This window comes from Ahaetulla prasina, chromosome 1 (assembly GCF_028640845.1).
Source record: "Ahaetulla prasina isolate Xishuangbanna chromosome 1, ASM2864084v1, whole genome shotgun sequence".
Classification (NCBI taxonomy): Eukaryota; Metazoa; Chordata; class Lepidosauria; order Squamata; family Colubridae; genus Ahaetulla; species Ahaetulla prasina.
In genome coordinates, this window is record NC_080539.1 from 135,206,924 (window position 1) to 135,227,339 (window position 20,416).

Below are 20,416 nucleotides of genomic sequence, written 5' to 3' on the forward strand. Positions count from 1 at the left end.
CATTATATAAAAACACTCCCATTATGGCTTTTTTCTTAAATAATCAGCAAAGTACACAATCTCTTGGAAACCTTAGCTAATAGTAAGCAGTAGTAAAATAGTGCCTTTTATTTAGATCTTACTGCTGCTCAGCAGGTATTGCTATCTATTAAAGTTAAGAGAGAGAACAGGTATACATGAAACCATTATTATACTTTCATATGTCTCTAATATAAAAGACTCCAGATTAATTTGTCAAAACAAAGACCAATGGGGAGATGATAAAAAGCAGAGCAAGAGCGTCCATTCTTTCCATAAGCCTCTTAGCTTCAGAGCTTAGCAAATTTAAAAGAATAGTTTTAATCATAATTCTACTTTAAATTTCATTTTGTTGTTTGGTTTAGTGTTAGGTTCTAAGTGTTATTAGTATAAAAGGTTTTTCCTTTTATTTTTTTAACAAACAAAATAAAAAACAATCATGGAAACTCTCCTTTATCTGTTTGGTAGAACTAATTCTTCCACAGTTGCCAAGTTTGTCTAGGAAAAGGAAAACAAAATGTTCTCTTCAATATATTCTGCAAACTAATTTAGTAAATCTCTCTGGTAGATTAAGTAAGTGAGCCAGTCCACACAGTGAAGATCAGTGGGCTAGGCGTAGACACAAAGGAATGTAGGTTACAAGGTACCTAATAAAGATGGAGAAAAGATAAGTTTTGACATGGAATTAAAAGAGGGGATGATGACTGAGAAGGGAAATGCTTAATTGAAAATATAGAGAGATATTTATACAGGATTATTTAAAAAAAAACACCTTTAAATGTGCCCTACATAGAAAACAAAAATTATTTGCAGCACAACTGATTACAGTGTTGCTATTATGATTATCACCCTAGACTCTAGGTCAGGGGTCTCCAATCTTGGCAACTTTAAGCCTAGAGGACTTCAGCTCCCAGAATTCTCCAACCAGCTGGCTGAAGAATTCTGGGAGTTGAAATCCTCCAGGCTTAAAGTTGTCAAGGTTGGAGACCCCTGACCTAGACCATTAATTCTCTGCAGATGCAGTCATTTCAAACTGCCTGACATTCCTGGAGAGAATTTTCCCTATACACCAGTTGAAGTGAGCAGTTCCTGATGCCCAAATTAACTCACCTTTGGAACTGCCTCAACCTTTGAAATGAATGGGGACCTTGCTTTCACAAGGGTTTTCATTCCAGTGGGCATGAGAGTGTAAACATGTGGCTGTGGATTAAGATGATAAAAATGCTAAGTATTAATAGAGCTTTTATGCTTTTATGTTTTAATGTTTAATTAATATTCCATTCATATTTTAAGATGTGGTAGCAGAGCGCTCTAACAGTCAAATCATACATTTTCACTTTCTAAATACAGTCCTGACTCACTGTTTAATTAGAATAGAATAGAATAGAATTTTTTATTGGCCAAGTGTGATTGGACACACAAGGAATTTGTCTTGGTGCATATGCTCTCAGTGTACATAAAAGAAAAGATACGTTCATCAAGGTACAACATTTACAACACAATTGATGGTCAATATATCAATATAAATCATAAGGATTGCCAGCAACAAGTTAAAGTCATACAGTCATAAGTGGAAAGAGATTGGTGATGGGAACTATGAGACGATTAATAGTAGTGCAGATTCAGTAAGTATTTTGTGCAGGTCCTCAATGGAAGGCAGGTTAGTAGCAATTATTTTTTCTGCAGTTCTAATTATCCTCTGAAGTCTGTGTTTTTCTTGTTGGGTTGCAGAACCGAACCAGACAGTTATAGAGGTGCAAATGACAGACTCAATAATTCCTCTGTAGAACTGAATCAGCAGCTCCTTGAACAGTTTGAGCTTACTGAGTTGGCGCTTTGTTGTCCTTTTTTAATGATGTTTTTGATGTTAGCTGTCCATTTTAGATCTTGCGATATGATAGAACCTAGAAATTTGAAGGTTTCTACTGTTGATACTGTGTTGTCTAGTATTGTGAGAGGTGGAAGTATGGAAGGGTTTCTCCTAAAGTCTACCACCATTTCTACGGTTTTGAGTGTGTTCAGTTCCAGATTGTTTTGGTTGCACCACAAGGCTAGTTGTTCAACCTCCCGTCTATATGCGGATTCGTCATTGTCTTGAATGAGACCAATCACTGTTGTGTCATCTGAGAACTTCAGTAGCTTAACAGATGGATCATTGGAGATGCAGTCATTGGTATACAGAGAGAAGAGAAGTGGGGAGAGCACACAGCCTTGGGGGGGGGCTGTGCTAATTGTACAGGTATTTGATGTGATCTTGCTTAGCTTCACCTGCTGCTTCCTGTTTGTTAGGAAGCTTGTGATCCACTTACAAGTCTGTTCCGGTACCTGTAGCTGGTTTAGCTTAGTTAGAAGAATGTCTGGCATGATGGTATTGAAGGCTGAACTAAAGTCTACAAAAAGGACCCTTGCATAGGTCTTTGGAGACTCAAGATGTTGTAGGATGTAGTGCAGAGCCATATTAACAGCATCATCTGTTGATCTATTTGCTCGGTATGCAAATTGCAAGGGGTCTAACAGCGGATCCGTGATGGTTTTCAAGTAGGAAAGCACTAGCCTTTCAAAGGTTTTCATGACTACAGATGTTAAAGCAACTGGTCTGTAGTCATTCAGTTCCTTGATGGTGGGCTTCTTCGGCACTGGAATGATGGTAGAGCGTTGAAGCAAGAAGGAACATAACACATCTCTAATGATTTATTGAAAATATGGGTGAAGATGGGGGCTAATTGGTCAGCACAGACTTTTAAGCAAGAAGGAGTTATCTTGTCTGGGCCTGGAGCTTTTCCTGGCTTTTGTCTGTGAAATAAGTCCTGCACTTCCTTTTCTGTGATCACTAGGGGTTGTGAACCCAATGAAATGGGGTCAGTTGTAGGAGGCTTGGCTGTTGTTGGTGTGTCTGAGATGGGGGTTGTGGAGATAGGTGGCTGTAGCTTCCTTTCAAACCTGCAGTAAAACTCATTAAGGTCATCTGCCAGTTGTTGATTATCTTCAGCCTGGGAAGGAGGTTTGCCATAGCCGGTGATATTTTTAAGAGTTTTCCACATGTTTGCTGGTTCATTTGCTAAAAACTGATTCTTTAGCTTTTCAGAGTAGCTTCTTTTTGCTGCTCTGATCTCCCTTGTTAGTGCATTTCTGGCCTGATTGTACAGCATTTTATCACCTTTTCTGTAGGCTTCCTCTTTGGAATGTCGTAGCTGCTTAAGTTTAGGTGTAAACCAAGGTTTGTTGTTACTGTTACAGTATCTGTGAGTTCATCCAGGTCTGCAGAGGTATCTTTAAAAATATTCCAATCAGTGCAGTCAAAACATGCCTGTAGCTTTAATTTTGATTCCTCCGTCCAGGTCTTCACTGATTTAATTATTGGTTTTGTGGCTTTAAGTCTTTGCCTGTAAGCAGGTACAAGGTGAATCATGCAATGATCAGAGTGTCCTACAGCTGCACGTGGTAAAGACCGATAAGCATCTTTTAGTGTTGTGTAGCAATGGTCTAGAGTATTCTTGCCTCTGGTGGGACAATTGACATGCTGAAAGTATTTTGGTAGCTCTTTCCTTAAGTTTGCCTTGTTTAGATCTCCCAAAACAATGGCCAGTGAATCAGGGTGTTTGGCTTCAGCCTCCATGATTTGGTCAGCTAGAGTTCGTAATGCCTTGTTTACACAGGCTTGTGGTGGGACATAAACAGCAATTAGAAGAAATGAGGAAAATTCACGAGGCGAATAGTAAGGTTTGCAGTTGATAATTAGAGTCTCTAAATTGTTGTCACAGAATTTGTAAATTATTTTAAAATCTTGACACCAGTTTCTATTAATATATAGGCATAAGCCTCCTCCTTTCTTTTTACCAGATGTTTCTGGAATCCTGTCTGATCGTTCAATCTGAAACCCTGGAATGTTCAGGCTGCTATTTTCAATTGATTCATTTAACCAGGTTTCAGAGAAGCATAGGACTGCTGAATTGCGAAAATCAGAATAGTATTTGTTTAAGAGGAGTATTTCATCCATCTTATTTGCAAGTGAGCGTATATTTGTTAGGAAAATTGAAGGCAGAGGAGTTTTAATGCGATTTCTTAGCCTGATTAAGATCCCAGATCGTTTACCTATTAGGCCATATTTAAATGACTTTGTATTTTTCATTTTTCATTTGTATTTAGGGTTCAGCTGGTGGGCCAGGGCCAAAAGGAGAACAAGTGAGTGTATAAACTTGCACAATCCATTTATTTTCCAACCTTGCCAAGAACTCTGGAAAGTATACGGTGCCTATTTATAATCTAGACTCGTCTGTCTTTTTATATCCCAGGGACCCACTGGGGGAGAAGGAGAATCTGGACAAAGAGGCGACCTTGTAAGACTCAGTGTTCACTCCTTTCAAAAGAAAATATTCAGACTTAAAATACAAAAAAACCCCACAACCTATTGTTTCTTTTAGTGTGACTAAATAGTTCAAGGAAATTGTTCTTGCAGACACTGCAGATTTCATAAAGGTTTAGTAATGTGGCAAAATGTTAGGAAGGGATTTGCAATTCATAGAACACTCTAGATGCAGTAGAGTCACAAAGCTGCCTGTTTCCACATTTATTATTTATTCAATTTATATGGTTGTGTAATCGCAAATGACCAGATTCAGCCTCCCAAAAGGATTGAAGGCACGTCATGGTGATAAATAACAGACGCAAATGCCATCTGACTAGTTTACGGTAATCTTCCCAGAAAAAACAAGGCCAATAACCCTCTCCAAATCAAGAAACGTGAGCTGGGTTCTTGGTTCTTCTTGTCCCGGGACAAAGTCTTTGCTGAACTTGAAGACAATCTGAGAACTGCCATCATTAACGCATCTCTTCCCTACGCAGCAGTGCATGGCTGATTTGGTCCACAGGCCAGCACCTCATTTACTTATGTGAGTTGGTTAGCTGGAGCTTCTCCCCAAGTGAGAGCTTGAAAAGAAATTTCCCTGTTGTAAAAATAAATGCATGAATGAGATTAGCAGCCCTCAAGGCCAAGGTAATCTTCATTGTTTTATTCTCAGATGCTAGTTCCACGTTTCTCTTAAAAGTCCTCCCTTTCACTCCTCAGGGGCTGTCCTGCTTGAGGATTCTAGGCCACAAAAACCTAGACAGGGCTAAGGTTGGGGAAGACATGTACTAACTGCACTAGCTGTTTCTGATACAAAAACTTATTAGGTTTCATATTTTTGATCGTTGCAAAGATAACCTTGAGGCCAAGAATGCTCCAGATAAAAATACCTTGAATTTGACATATAAACGTTTTTGCATAGGCAGAAACTCATCCAAGGCCCAACTCAACACTTCAACTTTAAAATGTGTATTCTGTTGTGGAATTTGTGGTTATTGCTTTTCATCTGTTTGAAGCATCCCTCTAAGAATCTTCCTTTCCTGTAATTATGGTAATACCTGTATACGCGCTATATGTAGAAAGAATAATATGAAATTGATTATATGTAAAACTGCACATGTCTATGCCAGCCTGACATCATTCATCTTGCTTTGTTAGGGCGATGCAGGTTTGCCAGGCCCTAAAGGATCTGTAAGTATGATGAACTGCAGGGTTACTGAAAATCCAAAACATAATAAATCAGCAGAATGTGGCAAAAAAAAAAAAGAGAGTAGTTGTTTGCTTTCACAAATATGTTAAAATATTCAGTTCCCCAAGGAAAGAAGCTAAGATGGAATGATCCTTCCATTTTCTACCTTTTAAAGCTGTGAATTATTCTTTAGAGACCTTTTTCAAAAGCTAGAAATGTAACTTTTCCTAATGCGTAGAATGGAGGAGGGGTGAGCATGTAAAAATGAGGTTGGTAAACAATAAAAGTAAATAAAAATCCTGGGAAAGAATGAAGGATTTAGAACTAAGTATTGGCAAAGCAGTATCTGTGGTCAATTACTATATAGGGTATAAACATTATCTACACACCTTTTAGAGCAGGGGTCTCCAACCTGGGCAACTTTAAGGCCTGTGGACTTCAACTCCCAGAATTCCTCAGCCAGCTGGCTGAGGAACTCTGGGAGTTGAAGTCCACAAGTCTTAAAGGGACCAAGGTTGGAGACCCCTGCTCTAGAGCACAGAGCATCACTGCTATAAGGCTGAAACCCTTGGCATCCTTACCTGTGGTTCAGATTTCTACCTAGCCATGTGTCCAATTGCATTGCAAATCAGGATGCAACTTCTGATCTACTTTAAAAGTTATTTTAAAATTGTGGCTACCAGCACACAAAAATAAACAAAGGGAAATGTACTGATTGGAACCCTGTTTTTTTGAGATGGTGAGATATATATTTCTTCTCAAGTTGGTTCCTGTTACTTACATTGCCTTCCATTTTTTGCAAATTATCAGTTCATTTCAATCTGTGGAAAGTGCAAAATTAAACTCCCTCTTATCTCCGGGGTAAAATTCTACTATAGAGCTTGTTGTTTTCCGTGTTGCATTAAACATGAAAAGATGCTGAAGGAACTCAAGGGGTTCCACAGTTCACATGATATGTGGCAACATGTGTCAATGGTGTCTGGAGTGGGAGCAGCCTTTGTTGACTTGGTGGTGTTTGGACCGGAATATTATAGTTAACGATGTTTAAACAAACTGGAATATGAAACGTTAGTTTAATCCTCCTCCTCATCTGAAAGCCATTAGACCTGGTTTCCTGATGAGGACTAATGGAGAAATAGTGTTACATATTATAAAGTGTTATGTGTTATTACTTACATGAAGGGAAGAAAATTAATGAAGGCAGCAAGAGAATGCCGTTTGTTCATAAGGGAGTCAGCGGATATGATGATCTGAATGGGGAAAATGTGCCCTGGATGGTTTAGAAAGGGAAAAGAGGATTTGCAATTTATTTCTGTGAATGGCAGAGGACTACAGTAACCATTCACGTTTAATAAAGTTTAAGTACTAGAGCAGGAGTCTCCAACCTTGGTCCCTTTAAGACTTGTGGACTTCAACTCCCAGAGTTCCTCAGCCAGCTGTACTAGAGGACTGTATTGAATTTCCGAAATACACAAACTAATGTTTTAGTGGAATTGAGTTACATTTTGAAAAACAACATTACCTGCTGCGCTCACTGAAGATTCTCATCATATCAGTTCTCCATATAATCATTCTAAGGGGCTTTCTTTTCCTCTGTGCATATGACTCAATGAACCAATTCTTCTAAGTTGGTTGCAACCATTTATTACATCTTCCCTTCCCTTCCCTTTCCTCCATCCTTCCATCCACCCTCTGCAGCTTATATCACCCTAATTTTCTTGTTTCCCCAAGAAGAGAAATAGCTTGCCACCATCACAAATGCTTGTACAACCAAATTCTATCTTATCTAATATTTCTTTCCTCGACAGTGATATTTATAGAACACAAAAGTGACGAGCTTAAACGCCCTTGTAGTTTATAGCCTTCTGGTGGTTAAGCTGTTTTTAAATATTTAATATATTCATAGGATTTGTGCAAAGACAGGAGTTTGAAATTGCTTCGGGGATTCATATTGCTTAAATAATGTTTTGCTGCACAGGTGCCTGTGGGGACAAGGGAAATCAAATGCTACTTGCTATGCAGAAGCTTCTTTTCTGGTTTAAGAGAAGAACCTGGCCTCTATCAGAATAATAATAATAATAATAATTTTTTTAAAAAACCACTGAAACGTAATGTGCCACATCAGATTTCCAGGCTATTTCTCCCTCCTAGGACTTCTTTCTAGAATTTGAGATCAAAAGTAATGTGAAATGTTATGGTGTCATAATAGCATCTTAGAAAAGGGTATATAATCACTGATAGTGGAAATCCACATGTCTGGGAATTAAACCTATGGATTCACTGGAACTTATTGTGCCTTGAAGGAGATAAAAGAAGACGGCATTCGTTGTCTGTTTATTGAACAACCTTCTCATTTAGCAAGCTCACATTATCATTTAACAAGGTGCCAAGAAAGTTAGCATAAATGCCATGAAGAAGGAATCAGAGTTCTGATGTGATAAACTTTTAATTATGTAGAAAGTTGTTTCCACAAGAAACGAGACTGCTGTTTACTTCTTGCCCCCTTCTTTGTTAGATTGGGAATCTTGGTGAACCTGGTTCACGTGGGCCAGAGGGAAACCGTGGCATGCCTGGCATAGAAGGATTTCGTGGGCCTCCTGGACCCCGTGGTTTGCAAGGGGAACAAGGGTCTCAGGGGCTGCCTGGCAGTCAGGGACCAGCGGTGAGTAACAGTTTCTTTTTTATAATAGGAGCATTGGCCTGGCAAGTGCAACTCCAGTCTTAGATGAATAGATGCGGGAAGAAGAATGTATTTCGTACTGCTTGGCTTGCTAGCATGACTATCCAGCTATGAATTCAGATGATCTTTTCTGTCACGACACTTGATTGGCTTTGCATGGAGTGGTTTGAGTGGAACACTAGTGCTGTCCTAGCTGAAGCAGCACATTACAAAATGCAAGAGGGACAAAGACCTATTTTTCCCCAAAACCTTAATGGAGAGATTAATACTTCCAGAGGCCTTCTGCATCCTGGGCAAGGGGTTCTGATAGGCCCTTACACTGCCGATACATTTCAAGACTTTGAAGAAAAAATCTGAAAGGGAAGCAATTGGCTGGGTCCCTAAGAGTCTCCAGATCAGTGGTGGGTTGCTATCGGTTCACCCCGGTTTGGGCGAACCGGTAGCAGCGCTGGTGGGAGGCTCCGCCCATCCGCCTAGACTTCATCAAAAACCTGCGCATGCACAGAACTTTCTGCACATGCACAGAAGCGCCACGCGCATAGTGTGTGTGTGCTCCTGTGCACTCCTGGTAGCAAACCGGTAGCACTGGGAATTGAAACCCACTACTGCTCCAGATGGATCTCAAGGCTCATAAATGACTTGTGTTTTCCATCGATCTTGAAGGTGACTCTCTCCCCCTCTCCAGGGAAACTTGACCTTCCCAAGTTGCATCCCCAATTGAGGGCTTATATTTCTAATAGGTTCATTGTGAATCTATTAGTGTTCTGGATCCTCTACAATTGAAAATATCTAAGATGCCAGCCTTAATACTATTCTTTCAGCTGAGTTTACACACGGCAGCATAGAGTTTTGGAAAACAATTGGGAGTACTAATGAAATACATATTCAATAACTTTGTGTAGGCAGCAGCAAAGAGCAGATAGAATTAAACCAAACAGTCAGTGAACAGGGCAGGCAATCCACCTTTGAGAATTAATCCTAGGTGGTGAGTATTACAACTCCTATTGAAAAGGTCCTACTTCACAGTCTAAGAAGTGCAGAGTCATTGCACTTATTTTCATTGGAAAAAATAACCTTTCCTCAACCACTATGCTTTCCAGTTTTCAAATTGTCCCTTGCTGACATTTATCCTTGAAGGTGCTTTTTTGGTAAACTGCACTTGGATTTGTGTGATAATGAACTTGCAATAGGCAAAGGGAGCAATAAGGACTCTTTGCAACTCTCAGGCAAGAGGCTGAGTAACAGAGTTTTCTACTCAGGTGATGTGTCAGGCTCTATGGGTTATTCCTTCTTGCCTCTCATGGTCCACATGCTCAGCTTCCTTCTTCTTCTGATTATCTCCTTTTTGGAGTAAGTGTTAGGAAGCAGCATAAAGGACTCACCGGCCTCCTAGAGTTGAGACCTTAATGCATGTTGTGGCCTATATTCTTATTCTTGGCTTTCTGCTCCTTGTATTATTGGAATTGCTTCAATCTGCAGGCTTGAAAATATGCTTGCAGCTGCAGAATTTACTGCTCATATTCCCATCTACTCCATCTTCACACAATCACTATGTTATTTTAATGCTGTATTTCTTTCAGGGCAGAGAGCCAACTGATTTGCATATTAAACAGGTTTGCATGAGAGTAATACAAGGTAAATAAAAACACTCTACTTATATATTCTTAAGGTTTGCTCATGAGTATATTTTCATAGTTAACTCTACAATATCATGTGCGTATGTTTTGTTTTGTCAGCTCATTTCACCCAGCATTGTCTTATGCTAGTTTTTGAAATCCAGTGGGAGTTCCTAACTATAACACCTGAAGTGCAGGATCTGGGTTTGCAAACTCAGATTCAAGGTCTCTTACTCTATCATGATTCAAGTCCAATCACACTCTCACACAACCCAAGATATTTCACAGGGCTATTGTGTAGATAAAGCAGCAAGGTATATTTTACTCCACCAGGTACTATACAGATCTCAAGAATAAGGCAGGAAATAAATATCGTAATAAATGAAATTAATTCCAAACTCAACTAATCCACAGAGGGAGGCACTTATTTATTAGGCATTTTGACATTTTGTAATAATTGTTAGCTTTTTGATTTCAGAATGCCTTTTTAGGCATGTTCTTCCATGCTCATGCCAAATCAGGACTAAGGGAAAGGACTATTTTTTAAAAATAAGTGTGACTGATTTATAACAATGCCAGTGCAAAGCTTCAATTTTAGATGGGACCTGAGAGAGCTTTTTGGATGTCATGAGGTCTAGTACATGTTACCAGCACATACAGCATATGCTTTTCTAAATTTGCCTGGAAGATTAAAAAAAAAATGAGAATCTCTTTAAAAAGAAAACACTAAATGCAGCCTTATCTATGTACATCTCTTGTAACGGACTGATCCTTACTTGGTGGGAGGGAGCAGAAAGAAAGTGATCAAGGCACTAAACTATTTACAGAATTGAAGACAATTTTGGAATCAGAATTAAGATTTTTGAAGAGATGTAGTTTTTAAAAAGGGGTCTATCATAGCAATTTATTTCTTAAGAGAAAATTAAGCTCTTCTCCAAGAAATTCATATCAAATTCAAACTTCTAGATCCCCCCCTCCCTCCCTCTCTCCCTCCCTCCCTCTCACACACCTAGATAATCTCTGTGGAAATTTTCTTCATGGAAAATAGGTTTTGTGATTTTTTAAAAAATTAATAGGATTATATTTGGAACTGCTAAGTAATCATTCGTTCTTTCTTGCTATGGCGCCTGTCAGATCATTGAAAAAAGGATGTGACATATACATTGCATCCAAATGTTTGCAAATCCAAACCCAAAATCTCTAGGGAGGCTAAGAAAAACTCTAATCTGAAACTAGCAATCAAACCTAGATAGATTAGTGACCTGTTTCTCAGGATGTTTTCTGGGTTTGCAAGAGAAATTGATCGGTTCAACCTTAGGACCTTAGCATAGGGTATAAGGTTATTCCAGTAAACAGGAATGTGCGTTAAATAAAAGAGCTTCCTTTTTTTCAGTTCTACACGCATTAATCATAAATAATGTTAGCTCATTGCTTTTACCTAGTGTTGCATTTCATGGAGTTTCTTTTGCAAAAACATAGGTAAAGATTTCAAATGTTTGTGTCAAGTACAGCAGTTCATAGAAACTGGAGGGCTCAGCTCCAGAACAAGCAATCTTTCTCCGATTGTATATATAATGAGCAGATAATAAGAACTCTGCTCCTTCAGTTATTAATACACATAAACATGTTACCAGCATCGATTTGATTCTTGCTTTGTGCATTATTATACTTGTGATTTGGGATTTATTATTGTGGAAAAATAGCTTGCCAGGGGCTACTGCTGAGATCTGCTGGGACGTTACAATGTTGTATTTCTGAAGTTTAAGAGGCTTTATTGCTCTTTGTGATTTAATTTGAAGCCTTCTCGGTGCAACTATTTTTTAAATTGCCCGACAGAGGACCACATTCATTTCCTGTTTCAATATGCCTTTGCTACCAAGATAAATGTTTCCTTCTCCCTTGTCAGTATCAATTATTCTAAAATGTAAAGGCTGCAGCTTGGGGCCAGAACACCTATTTCCATGCAGAAGAGCCTAGATTTTGAATCTCTGCCATTGCCAAATAGGTTAGAAGCCCTCTTCTCTCTTGCAGGTGGAAGCATTTCCATCCCCCCCCTCCCCCGCCCCCTCCCCCTCTCTCTCATAATCTGATTTCAGCAAAGATTAGCAAAGCAAGTTGTTTATTATTATGACTAAAAGGATCTATTTCTTTACCAGAAATAGATCATAGGGATAGCAAAGCCTAGCACCTAGCAAGCTATGTCTTACCAGGAGGTGCTCCATGCCTGGGAAGAAAGGCCAAAGGAAATGAACTCAGATTAGCAATCCTTCAATCAGAATGACAGACAAAGAAGGAATACGTAGCAAATATTTACTTACTGCCTGGTGCTCCTTTGTGGTCAGAAAGTCCTGAAATCATGTAGGGTCAATGCCACACCAACAGTCTCAGAACTGGAGCACAAAAATCTACTAGATGGAGCCTGAATTTTCATGGGGAGGGGGCACATCAATTGCTAGATGGGAAACTTGCCTTACTAGTCACCTTACCTCTTCCTACCTTACCTCTACTTTACCAGACTGACCTCTTCCCTCCCTGCTGAAGGAGAAGGGACCATGAAGCTTTGCCCTTCTAGGATCCCAGATTCTGAAGTGGGGATTCAGCTGTTCTAAATAAGGCCCTCTCTGAAGGGAAGCCTTAATCTCACTCTCAGAGCAAATTTCTTCAAACGTGACTTTGAAGAAATTTGAAGGTTGTTGCTACAAGAACAACCCTCAATAATCCGGTTATAACAACCAGTTTATAACAGCAGCAAATTTCATAGTAATAGATTATCTATAATGAACTTAGGAAACTTATAAACAAATGGTTTCCACCATTTTGAAATCAGATGTGGAGTTTTGCAATTCCAAAAATGCCAGGAGCCATGATGGTGCAATGATCAGAATGCAGAACTGCAAGCTAACTCTGCCAACAGCCAGGAGTTCGATCCTGACTGGTTCAAGGTTGATTTAGCCTTCCATTTTTCCAATGGTTGGTAAAATCAGGCCCTAAATTGTTGGGGGCAATATGCTGACATTGTAAACTGCTCACAGAGTGCTGGTATATAAGTCTAAAGTGTTACTGCTATTGCTATTAGAAAACTGAGCTAATTTACCTCTAGTTCAGCTTTCTGCTGTAACGTCCATATTTTGCTTTGCAGAGAAACAGTCCGTGTAGCTCTTCTCACCCCACAGCTCAAGAGGACTGACACAGATATCCCCTTTCCCCTCTTTTTAAGCAGGAGAAGAGCTAGGCTGTTTGGTTTTCTTCATTTCTTTTTCTTCTCTTTTTGTGAGGAGAGGAAGGACTTTAGTTTTTATTTTGCCACAACACTTGCAGCGAGTCACACTCGGATTGTAAATAAAATGACATAGTTTGCTTCATGAATCATGAAAGGATAATAAGTTTGTAGCTTGTCTGCAAACTGCTTAAGAGAGAAGGCAGAGGGGAGAAAGTGATGCCGTGGAAATGGTCTGCATGAACTTCATTCTTTTCCTTGAGCAGAACAATTGGCGCAGATGGCTGCTAGTCTTCGGAGGCCTGAATTTGGGGATCCTGGCATCCCAGGCCCACCTGGCCCACCTGGCTCCCCTGGACTTCCAGGAGACAGTGGCTTCCCAGGACAGGCTGGATCCCGTGGTTTGCCTGGCCTTAAAGGCCCTCCTGGTGACATTGGGCCGAAAGGTCCCAAAGGTGAGAAATTCAGAATATTGCTTTGTGCATCAGATAGATTATTATTGTTATTGTTGTTACTTGTTTATTATATTTTATGGAATCCAGTTATCTGATTCTCCATTAAATGCACGGACCTAGATTCAACTTGATTCATTTTTCTGGGTTAGCTGCAGGGAAGAGGTGAAGAAGGCATCATGGTAAACATTGCGTTGTGCTGCAACTCCTTTTGTACGGAGATGCAATCCTAATGCATTTCCAAAGGGCAAAATTTGCATCATAATGCAGTATCTGCCATCTTGGTTGTTTTCACACCCTCCTCCCTCCCAATGTATGCTACTACTGAGATTGCATGAAGTATGAAAAATATTTCGTTTTCTTTTTACATTTGACTCGAGGAAGGAATATGAGGTAATTTTAAAAAGCTATATTTATTTCAGCATCAATAGTTCTTGACTCATGACTGTTCCAATAAAAAAGAATATTTGTTCCAATAAAAAATGGGCTCAGGGTTGAAATGAGGGGTCCTTGGTGCACTCTGAGCTTGGTTGTTTTCTTGCAGATGTTTCATTGCCTAAACTCGGTAATATCATCAGTGCTAATATTACCTAGTTTGGGTAACGAAGCGTCTGCAAGAAAACAACCACGTTCAGAGTGCACCAAGGACCCTTTATGACTGTGTGTTGAACGATGATGATTGAAAGTTATGATGGCTTTGGAAAAAGTCCTTTACAACCTGTACTCGCACTTATGACTGTCGCACCAACCCCGTGGTCACATGATTGCAATTTAGGCACTTGGCAACTGGATTGGATTTATAATTTACAATTTATACCCAGGCTTAGGGCCTGGGTACCTACGGGACCGCCTGCTGTTACCACATGCCTCCCACCGACCCGTACGCTCTCACAGAGAGGGACTTCTCAGGGTGCCGTCCGCCAAACAATGTCGGCTGGCGGCCCCCAGGGGAAGGGCCTTCTCTGTGGGGCTCCACACTCTGGGCAGGCTTCCCCCAGGTTTACGCCAAATACCTGACCTTCGGACTTTTCTCCGCGAACTGAAGACACACCTTTTTATCCGCGCGGAGCTGGCTTAAATTGAATTTTAAATGTCAAATTTTATTAATTTTAAATGGGGTTTTTTAGTGTATGGTAAATTTTTAAATTGTCAGGCTAATTTAAATAAGTTTTTTAAATTGCATTTTAATTGTATTTTGTATTGTTTGTTTTATTCTGCCTGTACACCGCCCTGAGTCCTTCGGGAGAAGGGCGGTATAAAAATCAAATAAATAAATAAATAAATAATCGTTTGCTGCATCCTGAAATCATGATTTGTGATCTTTTTTGTCACTATCCAACAGAAAACAAGAAAAATTACCCATTAGGTTTGGTTCACGACTGTGGTAAAAATAGTTGTGAAATCAGGTCTGGGTCACCTGATGACTCATTTTAACAGAAAAACAGAGTTGGAAGGGACCTTGGAGATCTTTTAGTCAGCCGCCCTGCTCGCTTTTACAACTGCCTCAACTTACAACAGACATTTTGGTCCCCCACTATGGTTGTAAATTCAGGACTATCTGCACTCCGGTTCATTCAGAGGTCTTCAAATGATTTGTCTTTCTAAAGTGACCCTGAGGTGGATTTTTTTCATCAAGTAAAACCTGCACTAACCTTACGACTTCCGTTCTAGAACAAACAGGAATTGTTTGACTTTACAAATAGGAAGCATCAGTCATTGGAATAGGGAGAAGAGGTAGCATCTAATTCAGATCATTGCATATGGGGCATCTCGATAGTGCTAATATTTTTACCTCTAATCTGAAAAATGGGAATGGGAAGATTTGGGCAAGATAGGTTGTTTTTGATCCTGAGCAAACTGGGATTTGGGTGATTGGGTGAGTGGGAGTGTAATTTGCTTTACCCTGCATTTCAATATGTGTTATTTTTCAAGATTCGAGGTGAGTGTTCTGATCCTTATTCAGCTGTTGAGTGAGCTCATCTGGCAGATGAAAAGCGATGTCATTATTATGCGGATAATACTCTTATTTCCCTAATGTAAGCTGAAGGATGTTTGGCTGCAAGGGTATAAAACCAATGCCTGCAATGGAGGCAATTAATTCCTGATGATCTACTCAGGGTAGATGTTCATCAGGTCTGGTGATTCTCAACCAGGTTTGGATATACTGGCTCGTAGCTTAGGGTGCAACTTCGTATTTTATCCACTAAGTAAAATTTGTCATGCTGCTATAAACATTTCCAAAGGCACCATGCAGTGGCATGACAAATAGCATATGGTTTTTGAGTAAACCACAGTCCAGGTTCAATATGAACATATGTCTGCTGGAGAGAACTAATTCTGTGAAATGGTTCTCTTGCTCAAAGATCAGAGGTGGCTAAAAAGGAGAGAGAGGAAGTGAAAATTAGCAAAGTCTTAGACCAAAATAGCTTGCTGTCTGACAACCCTACAAGATAATTACACTGGCACAACAGTAATCAGCACCTAAAAGCATGTTATAATACCTAAAAGAAGGCCAATGGGAATGAATGTGCAAAATAAAGTAACCTGGCATGATAACAGCAGCTAATTAACCTGCACAAAGGAAGAATGCAAAGTCTGCATTTTATATCTCACAGTTAACACCAACAACAAAAAACAAAACAGGAATAGGTGAGAAATTTAAAGCTTCTGAGAGAATGTTGCCTGCCAAGAGTGGTCCATAGATTATATAATAAAATATATAATGTTTTAGCCGTATTCCTCCTAATGACAGTTCAATCTATATCTAGGCAATTCTCCAAAGCAAGCCAGGAGGAAGGAAATTCTAAAACGGGCAAAGAGTTAAATCCTCAGGAAGGATGCCGAGATCCCATTAGGACAGCCTCCATGCTGAATACTAGAAAAGGAAAGGAAAAAACATGCTTCTCTGTAATGTCTCCCACAGCTAAACAAAACTATTCTGATTTAATGAACCAAATGGCCTTTTCTGGTTGTCAGCATTGCAGGGAACTGAAGATCTGCAGTATCAGCTGTTTCAGAGTGAACCTTCATTCCTCTGGTATTGCTTAACTATTCCGGATAAAAATCAAAGCATCCTTTACGCTTAATAGGATGTAAGGCATAGAAATCCCACATTTACTAGTTGCAATGGAACGTAGGCACTCTTAGAAATCATGAGATAGAAAAAAGGGGCTGGGTTTAATGGAAAGGAAAACTGATTGAAAGAAAAAAAATCAAAGTCTTGGAATTAGAAAATAGATCTATTTCAGTTTGCAGTATTCTTAAAACTCTCTGGTATTATTAACGTGACTAGAGGCCAGCATTTGACCATATAGATTAGCCAGTTTATTAATGTCTAAGCTAAATTCAAGGTACTAGGGCTTATTTTTAAAGCTGTAAATACAGTAGCTGGAAGCGGATATTATCTGAAAGTGCACCAAGCTTTAAGGTCTGTTTTCAAGGCCTTTTCCTGGTGCCTTGATAAAAGCATCCATCATAAGCATTTCAAAGCATTGACAGAATCCCACATTTCTTTGGATGTAAGTGCCTTAATCTCTGGCCCAATTACCTCCTTAATCAAAGCCATACAAGAGCAGAGGAGATTTTATCAACAAGGACACTTTCTCCACTGACGTTTCCTAAAGGTAAGATAAAGGTAAAGGTTCCCCTCGCACATACGTGCTAGTTGTTGCTGACTCTAGGGGGTGGTGCTCATCTCCGTTTCAAAGCCGAAGAGCCAGCACTGTCTGAAGACGTCTCCATGGTCATGTGGCCGACATGACTCAACGCCAGAGGCGCACAGAACGCTGTTACCTTGCCACCAAAGGTGGTCCCTATTTTTTCTAATTGCATTTTTACGTGCTTTTGAAACTGCTAGGTTGGCAGAAGCTGGGACTAGTAACGGGAGCTCACCCCATTACACGGCAGCACTAGGGATTCGAACCGCCGAACTGCTGATCTTTCGATTGGCAGTTGTCTTAGCCCCTGAGTCACCACGTTGCTAACGTTTTCTAGCCAAGCACATTTTTTAAATTCGTTTTAATAGTTTTAAGGATGTGCTACAACTGATTGTACCCCCAACTGGAAATCTTAAACAAGGTGGCAGGTAGCATGAACATGCTTTAAAGAAGCAAGGATGTAGGAAATATATATGAAATGAAATAAAATGAAAACGTGTTTTTTTAAAATTTTATTTTAGGTGACACAGGTGAGAAGGGGGAGAGAGGATTCCCAGGTCAAGGGCCCAAAGGCTTGCCAGGAACAACAGGACTCCCTGGTAAGTATCAAAAATGGTATCTGGGTCATCCAAGAAATGAGCAAACTATTTCACATTAGAAACCCCATTTAACACAGTGCTTGAAATAAAGGCATCTGCTTTGAAGAATGAACGCTTCTCTCTCTATATATACCCATCACCCATTTTCCCCTCTACCCAGTGCTGAAATGCTACCGGTTCACACCGGTTCGAGTGAACCAGTAGTGATAAAAACTACCGGTTTGGGCGAATCGGTAATAAAAAAAAGCTACCAGTTCCTCTGAAACGGTATTTCCGACGATCAGCTGTGCCGCGTGATTTAAAATCGCTAGAAAGCAGGAAACCCTGCTTTCTAGTGAATCTAAATCCCACGGCAGAGCTGTCCCCCCCTCGCTGTTCTACTTACCTTCCCAAGTCTCCTTTTTCCGTGCGAAGCATGCATTGGCGCATGCTGTGCATTTGTGCACACACCGGGTTCCGTTTGGCATGCACCATGCATGAGCATACAAACAATGTGCGTTTGGCATGCACTGCACATGCATGGCCAGTGAACCGGAGGCAAACCGGTTCAGATTTCACCACTGCCTCTACCCCCAATTTTTGGCCTCCTTTTCTGTTGCAGCTCTGTTGCCTCTGTCACAAAAGGTGACTTGACTTGATCGATATGTAATCAAGTCATAATGGGGTTGTTTTGGATTAACATGAGTTAACCTACACATTATGATTTAGGAATCAGTACGAGGTAGGCCATAATTTTTAACAAACCTGGTGTCAGACCTGGAGGCCACCTTTTCGTTTGGATCTTCAGGGCTGCAACACCTGACATCTTGGTTGAAACATCTTGGCTTAAATATTATGTGTCAACTCTGCCGATGTGAACCTCTTTTAAAATAGCCAGTTAGATCTAGGTTATGGTTCCTGTAACAAAACTCTTATTATTTTTCTCATGCTGCTTTTTACACGTTTATCATGGTGGGCTAAAACTGAGGATTTACAGTACAATAAAAAATCAGCTTGAAAACAAGGAAACCATGGAAAAAAAGTATTAAAATCAGCTTCAATTGTGTCATAACTGCACAGTATGCAAAATTGCATGAGACAAGGACCAAGCACGTATTGAATAAATTAAAAATACCACATAAGTTTCCACTTAAAATGAATTGTGTGAGGATTTGCAAATCCTTTAAATTGATTTTGGTGGCGCAGCATTTTGAAGTTCAGCTTTTGAATACTGCATTGGGGATATAGTGAGAATGAGGAGGGAGGCTCTGCAAAAGTGTACATTGGTCATAACTAAAGCAAAAGTGCCCTCTAGCGGCCAGTAGAATGTAAATAAATAGAAATAATTTGGCATAGTAAAAATAACTTTATGGTAACTTTTAAAATACTGGATTACAAATAATTCTGCAAATACTGTAACCCCTTTAAGTTTTTCTGCATCAAAAGTAAAATGTGTTTTTTGCTTTAATTTCCTAGCAGACATTCTCCCCCTTCTTTTCCCAGATTACATTGTATTTTTTATGTCACTTTTCAACTTCTTGTCTGCCTTTGTCAGACTGATCATTCCAGGCACACTAGATCAATTATAAAAAGCCATTTATGGTGTCTTTGTGTGCCTTTGTGGAAAGAAGGATCTGAATGTTATATTTACAGATTGGGATGAACTATTATTTGCTGTTTTTGACTGAATAAACTACAATTGGCTCGGTTCACTGAGCATACTAAGCCATAGATCATGCCTTACAAACTAGGATGATTGGGTATGCATTTTATCTAGTGTGATAAATCCAGATAGTGAAAATGTTTTCTTATTGGAGAAACCTATTGCCTATTGGCTTAGTAAAGGAGGGAAATTAGAACCCAACCTTCCCTTTCATACAGAAGATAACTGTCTATAGCAAACTTGAAAATTTTGAGACGCACGGACTTCAATTCCCAGAATTTCCTAACTAGCATGTTAGCTGAAAAATTGTTGAAGTTGAAGCCCACGCGCCTTAAAGTTGCCAAGTTTGAAAAATATTGGTCTATAGCATGGGTGTCAAACTTGCGGTGTCACGTAACATATCGGGACTTTTTTTCCCCTTCGCTAAACTGGGCATGGGCATGGCCAGAATTGTGACGCATCTGGCCCGTGTGCTGTAAGTTTGGCAGCCCTGGTCTATAGCAACAAGTATCCTGTGTTAAGACTTTGGAGATTCACTTTTCCAGAAGACCCAGTTATGTAGAAAGCCTCCACTAATACTTTGCATCTTCTACATGGGGTTAGATTAATAGGAGAGACCAAGGCTGATGCAAATAAGACTTTTAAAACTACAACAAAATTATATTAGATGCTTTTTCTAAATTTATGGGCCGGTTTTTGTCTTTGCAGGAGAACCCGGCAAGCCCAGTTATGGCACTGATGGGCGAGATGGTGAGAGAGGCCCCCCTGGAGCTGCTGGTTCCCCTGGTGTTCCTGGCCCTCCTGGCCCTCCTGGTCCTCCTGGTTATTGTGAACAGTCAGCCTGCACCATGGAAGCTGGATTACAAGGAGGGCAGAATGTGAAAGGCCCATGAAAAATGTAGCATTGCACAAAATGACATGAAGCCATCTTTGATCTGCAGATATTGACAGACCGCCAAGAGAAACAGTCTAGAAAAATCAGACTGTAAAAAATACAGCAAA

At 39.9% G+C, this 20,416-nt stretch overlaps 1 protein-coding gene across 1 annotated transcript in view; it reads left to right on the forward strand.

Annotated features, from left to right (window-relative positions):
* Nucleotides 1-20,416, forward strand: part of COL9A1 (collagen type IX alpha 1 chain) — a 93,026-nt gene extending 72,610 nt beyond the window's left edge. Inside the window, exons 29-36 of the mRNA XM_058176363.1 lie at nucleotides 4,165-4,200; nucleotides 4,311-4,355; nucleotides 5,522-5,554; nucleotides 8,068-8,214; nucleotides 9,813-9,867; nucleotides 13,332-13,520; nucleotides 17,695-17,772; nucleotides 20,123-20,416. Of these exons, the coding sequence (XP_058032346.1) occupies nucleotides 4,165-4,200; nucleotides 4,311-4,355; nucleotides 5,522-5,554; nucleotides 8,068-8,214; nucleotides 9,813-9,867; nucleotides 13,332-13,520; nucleotides 17,695-17,772; nucleotides 20,123-20,307 (768 nt within the window). The 3' untranslated portion in view covers nucleotides 20,308-20,416. The remainder of the gene's footprint in view (nucleotides 1-4,164; nucleotides 4,201-4,310; nucleotides 4,356-5,521; nucleotides 5,555-8,067; nucleotides 8,215-9,812; nucleotides 9,868-13,331; nucleotides 13,521-17,694; nucleotides 17,773-20,122) is intronic.